The sequence below is a fragment of the Citrus sinensis genome, chromosome 1 (genome assembly GCF_022201045.2).
Source record: "Citrus sinensis cultivar Valencia sweet orange chromosome 1, DVS_A1.0, whole genome shotgun sequence".
NCBI classification, from domain to species: Eukaryota; Viridiplantae; Streptophyta; class Magnoliopsida; order Sapindales; family Rutaceae; genus Citrus; species Citrus sinensis.
The window spans coordinates 3,180,244-3,186,317 of NC_068556.1; the positions used below are offsets into that span (position 1 = coordinate 3,180,244).

The window sequence follows — 6,074 nt, forward strand, 5'->3', positions numbered from 1 at the left end:
AATGAAGGATAAAATGAGAATTATAAAATTTAAATGTGTCATTTGGTTATTCCTAAGAATAGAGTTTTGATTCTTAAACTCCCTTAGAAATCAAATACCAATCAGAAGTCTAGAAGTCATTCCCAAATTAATGGATCCCACACTATTTTGATTCTCATTCCCTCTCCCTATTTTGGAAGTAGACAAATTACTGATTCCAATCCTTAATTCTCATTCTCGTTACTCAAAGTGGACACACAATTAGAACTTCCATCAAATAGGAAAACAATATAGCACAACCTCGACATTGGTAAGAGACGTTGAATGCCATGCAATTTTGAGCTTTTAGGAACTATGGTCCTTAACAGAAGCCAATTCTGAAATTATCACTCCATGGTTGAATGCATTCAAGTTTCAATACAACGTAAAAGTTACTGAAAAGTTTTTCCAAATCTTTCTGAGCCTACCTGTTTATCAATAATTAAATATGAAAAAGTAGAAAACACAAGAAGAAAAGAAATGATTTCCATTCGGCAACAAACAGGGCCGAGAATGAAAGCTGTGCAATATATCAAAAAGTGCTTCCTAATACAATTTAATGAGACCAGCTATTTGTAGGATCAAAATCTACAGTGTACAACAGGTTTTGGTACCATCTGATGTTACATTACTCTCTACATACAATCCACCAGCTAATCCAACTAGATGGAATATTAAGGGCAATATTCCCAAATATATAACTTTGAAATCATCCTGCTTTGGATAAATCTCCTGGTAATTTTGACTGCAAGCTCCTCCTCAGAAAATCAGACAATTTAGCACTTGCAGCTCGGCCCCTTTCTAGACAGTGAAAATAGTCGTCCACTAGAGTGGAAGTTTATACAAGAAACATTATTAAAATAATAACCAGCGCTATGACCTTAGGTCTCAATATAAAAAGTTACAATAAAATTTCAGTGCCAATAGCTACTACATATATATATGAAATTTACTGTGCCAACACAAGATTCAACTTGCTTTATAAGGGAAAGTAAGTACAAAATATTGCTTCAAGAAAAAGAGATATTAATCTAGCAGCTCAGCTTATAAACTCTTAATCAAGAAGATTTCAGATGAAAGTTCGACTCATAGCAAAGAGATCAGAGAGTAAATGAATCTCATCTGATGTTACGCATAAACCATATCTATTAGATCATTTACGACAATCATGCAGGGTGTATTTGTAAAGGCTCTAGTACAGGCTGTAACTTTATTTGATGGTGAGAAATAGTATGTTTCTTGGCTGTGGGATATATGTAAGCAGATATCACAAACAAGGGAAAACAATACATTGCATCCAATGGCTACCCTAATTTCTAGAAGTATTAAACTTTTGAAATCATATATACTTCCCCAGAGGCAAGAATCAAAAGGCATGTCACAGAAATCAGAGATGAGATACAGATACTCGTAGAGTTGACAGATTACCTGACATTGCACCATGGGTAACAGATGTAATGATCCCATGTTCCATGGGTTCACCTTGCACAAGTGATGACCCTTCCGGAAGGACCGAGAGTATTGAGTTTGGAAAGACTAAATAAGCGAAGGCCTTCATTTTCTGCCATTAGGAGACATCATGTTAAGTGATAGAAATTTTATACCTTCTACAATGCACAATGTACCAGTACATTTCTTATCACTTTTGAAAACAATGACTGTACCAAACGATTTATCTCTCTACATGGGTAAGGTTTGACAGTTTTGTAAAACTTAGATTTTCCATCTTTTTTTTCCCCCCTTCAAATTCTGCATGCCTTCTGAGTAAGCTGATTAATGTAAAGCAGACTATGAAATTACATAAAACTTCGCTCAGTTTAACAAAGATAATTCCGTAGCCTCACTCATGCCCGCAAAAAGACATTATAATCATAAGAAAAGAAATTATTATTACCTGCTCTTCTAACTTAGTGGGATCCAGTATACAATATCCACTCTCTGCCGAGCAACAACATATTGCAACTGCACAAACCAGTATTAGAAAGTCTGCGATCAATTATCAAGTGTAAACATATTGCAAAATTACCATAAGTCTTCATAATAAACTACCAGCAAGATGCTTCATAGGAATTCCAGCATCCACAAGGGCAGCACATGCTGCATTTATGGCACAAGGTAGAAGCTATACAAGGTGCAGTCAAGAAACAACCATTGCGGGTCAAAGTAAAACCAAAGAAGTAAAGTCATTTCCATAGGATACATAATCAATTCACATTGCATTTTATTGGTGGAAGCAAAAAAAAAAAATGTTATACAAAAATGCATTTATTATCAAGGATACAGCACCGTCATCATGGACGACCTGCAAAAAAACCATTAAAATATCCATTTATAAAATTACAAGCTGCAAGACACAGATAAGAGGCCACAACCCATAAGGTATTTACAATTAAAAAGAAATTCCCACACCTGAATTATAAATGAGGTTGTGGTATTTGGATTGATAGTCAAAATGCATATGCTCTGCAAAGTCCGCTTCAATATTATCTCGTACTCTTTTTCTGGTTTCCCTAATATAAAGGGGCAATTTTGCAAATTTAGCTAGCAAAAATTTCATACAAAGCCGTTGCTTGGACCAAACAGTACAATAATGTAGAATTCATATGGTCTCACTGGGAAATACTTAAAAGGAAAAATGAAAAGAAAATTACCAATCTGTCCAGTTCTAGGTTTCCAAATGACTTCAATGCTAGCCTTCTCAGGATTTTCATTCTTCTTTGTTCCAGCTTTGGGTCCGTAAACAGCAGCCAGCACTTTTGTGTCTCCTGAACCAACCCAATAACAAAAATAGCATTTTGAAGTGAAAACAAATAAATTAAAATGGTAAAAATGAGAGGTTTGAATGAAGCGGAAACCTTGAGACCAACTGGCAGAGCCATGCGCACGGTGAAGGATGCTGCAAGAGCAAGCAAGTGGTCTCAATTGATTAGGGTTACGCCCATCAGCTCTATCGACCTCCATTTCTCCTGCTCTTACCCAATGCACAGTATTTAATGATAATTAACTTCAAATTTTGCAAAATCGAGGAAGCTGTGTGTAAAACTGATTTCAGGGTTTTGCAATTAGGGTTCAGCTGCCATTCCCGATAAATCAAAAGATCACAATGAAGCAAGGAGAATCCCAATCCACCTAATCTTTGGCGAATCAACATTATCTCAACTTGTTAGTTTCAATCGTTTCAAAGGGTCGAGGAAATTGATTGAATCCAATTTTCCTTCAAAACTGCTTCATCATACCAACAATCGCATCGAAAATACTAATAAAAAACTTTAAAAAGACAAAAATATACATATGGTGTTTCCACTAACCTGTTATCCTCGGATTGTTTTGTTAGCTTAGGGTTAGAGAAACTAGACCGTAGGCTCGGGAGTCGGCGTCGGCGTTAGTTAGCGACGGCGGCAGCGGCTGCAGCGTGGGCGCAGGTGTGTGTCGTTCTCTCTTTCACGATAAAGAAGTCAAGAAAGAGGAAGGGGAACTAGGGACTGCGTTCTGGTTTTTGCAAAATTCTTTTTGTGTTCTTTTTATGTTCGGGTCGGGTTAGGGGACCCGAAAAAACCTCCAAATCCAGACCTGACAACTTTTTGGAGCTTAGACCTATACCCGAAACTGACCCGAATTGATTTTTAGATTTTTTTGGGGTCCTATACCCGCCCCAAATTAATCGGGGCCCCACGGATTTGGCGGCCCGCGGGTATTGCAGCCAACTCTAGTTCGGCAGTCTCTTTTTGTTCTATTTTCTCCTTTGATGTTAAAAGAAAACGGTTGTCGTGGGTTGGTAAAATCCAGATCCGAATCCGCAAATCCATTATCATATCTGGATCCGTAAATTTTTTGTGGATCCAGATACGTAAAATCCGCACTGGATCGGGCGGATATCTGGATCCGCAAACTTAAATTTAAATACTTAAAAATATAATTTAAAAATTCAACAATTTAATTAATAATATCAAATAAAATTAATTATAATCCAACGATTAACAATTTAACATAAATAACATACAACATCATTATAAAATATAAATCCACAAAATAAAAATATCACAACATAAATCAAACATAAAAAATTAAATTAAATTCAAGTGCATAACCATTAAAATACATAAATAAAAAACATAACTAAATTCAAGTATACAACCATTAAATTAAGCCAGTAACATTTTCAAATTTAAACAAATTTTCAGTAGATTACACTAATAACTCATTAAATATAATAAAAAATTAAACACAATACTAAGTTATTAACCAGAAAAAAATTCAATCAACAATAAAATTAAATTAAGCTAACAATATTTTCAAGTTTAAACAATTTACATTAAATTAAAGTCATTAAATAAATAAATAATCAAATAATTGGTGCAACTAGCTGCCCTTAGGTACTGTAATCCACAATTTGTTAGTTTTAGATGATTTTTTAAAAAAAAAAATCAATATATTTTGATTATTTGACGGTAACTCATATTATGGGGGTACCGTTGTCACATTCTATATAATGACGTGCTTGTAATAATGAAGAGATTTGTTAATTAATGTAAATACGATGTAATTTGCATGTAGCATTATTGATCATTAGATTACGAGAATAAAGCCGTCAATAGCTTCGTATCATGATTTTTGATTTACCATGCACGATATCTCTTTCATTAATGGGATGCATGATGGTGCATCTTTCTTGTATCCTTTCGAAAAGAGCAAAAATATTTCAATGAAAGTCGTAGGAGTAGAAGCTGCAAAAATAGAACCAGCCATAACCTCACTCTATAGGCTTTGGCCAGAATGTCTTCGTCGGTCCCCGGCATGAGAGTTTGGACATTAGCCAAAAAATTGTAAATCTGCTGTGGGAGGGTCTAGACAAAGGTTTAAGAAAAAAAAAATTATAATTAAGTCCAACCTTTTATATATTTTTTTAAAAAATGAATTTAAACGTATAAATTAAAATAATAAATCAATTTACAATCATTTTGCATTTTTCTATCAGGTTTAATTATTTAAAAATCAATTAATTTAAGATCTTTAGACTTTATTTAGTTTATTTTATTATTATTATTTAGGAGGCAGTATTAATTAATTAAAAGGATGTTTGAACTGAAATCACTTCTAGAAAATTAAATCGATAAGCTTTTATTTATTTCATTTTGAGACAATTTTTAAAATTTGTTGTTGATTATTCCCGATTACAAATTTATAACAATATTTAAAAAAAAAAACTATTGAAGCCTATGCTCGGGATGGGCACGGTCTGTGCTTAGCCTCCAAACTTGGATGAGCTTCTAGAGGGCCTGGATCTATTTCCCCTAACATGGACTTAAGCTTGGGCTTGAAAAAGTTTGGCTTGACCCATTAATTTGTCGCCATTATCACTGCCACATATACACCCAAAAATAAGAAAAAATTATAAATACAAAGAAACAGATCACACACACTTTATGAGATCCAGTATATATACGGCATGTCAATGTCCACTCTCTTTCTATTCTGAGAAATTTTAAAATACATCAGAGATAATATAATTAATTGACGCATGTATAATATATGTAATTGAATTTAATATAACTACCACTTACATGATAATTCTTTAAAATAAATACGCATATATCGTATTATCATTTATTTATTATATGACTGACACATTATTTTAATATATTACAAAATTTCTCCTTTATGTCAGCAACAACATTCTGCAACTCCACACATTCACAAGTATTTTATATTTTGTAGTCAATTATCCAGTGTACACATATTGAAAAATTACCGTAAGTATCTAAAATTTTCATCTCAAAATTATGATTAAAAATTAAAAAAAAAAATTGATAAGTGAACTGTATTTTTACAGATTGGTCACCCCAAACAAAAAAGAAGCTACTTTCACCCAAAAATCTTTTTCCTTCCAAAATAAAAATAATTCATTATTTAATGCTAATTTATTTCAAAACTCAATGAGACCCGTGATTGTGATTGAATTTGCATGCTGCTGGACTCTGTCTGTCCCAATGCATAAGAAAAAGGGCGTAATTAAAACAAAATTTACATATAATAAATGCATTATAAATGAGTTCAGC

The 6,074-nt window shown here is 33.3% G+C and overlaps 1 protein-coding gene across 4 annotated transcripts; it reads right to left on the bottom strand.

Moving 5' to 3' along the window:
- Positions 1-491: 491 nt before the first annotated feature.
- On the bottom strand, positions 492-3,509 carry LOC102609391 (exosome complex exonuclease RRP46 homolog). Of its 4 annotated transcripts, none has more exons than XM_052433231.1 (9): positions 3,327-3,509; positions 2,874-2,984; positions 2,670-2,783; positions 2,428-2,519; positions 2,300-2,320; positions 2,068-2,140; positions 1,913-1,980; positions 1,447-1,579; positions 492-843 (listed from the first exon to the last, which is right to left on the bottom strand). In XM_052433231.1, the coding sequence occupies exons 2-9, from the start codon at positions 2,977-2,979 to the stop codon at positions 728-730; spliced, it is 723 nt and encodes a 240-aa protein (XP_052289191.1). In that variant the 5' UTR covers positions 2,980-2,984; positions 3,327-3,509; the 3' UTR covers positions 492-727. The 4 variants fall into 4 exon arrangements, with proteins under 4 accessions (XP_052289191.1, XP_006476043.1, XP_006476042.1 ...); XM_006475980.4 differs by having other exon boundaries at positions 2,428-2,528; positions 2,874-3,147; XM_006475979.4 differs by having other exon boundaries at positions 2,428-2,528; positions 2,874-3,152.
- Between the last annotated feature and the right edge of the window lie 2,565 nt (positions 3,510-6,074).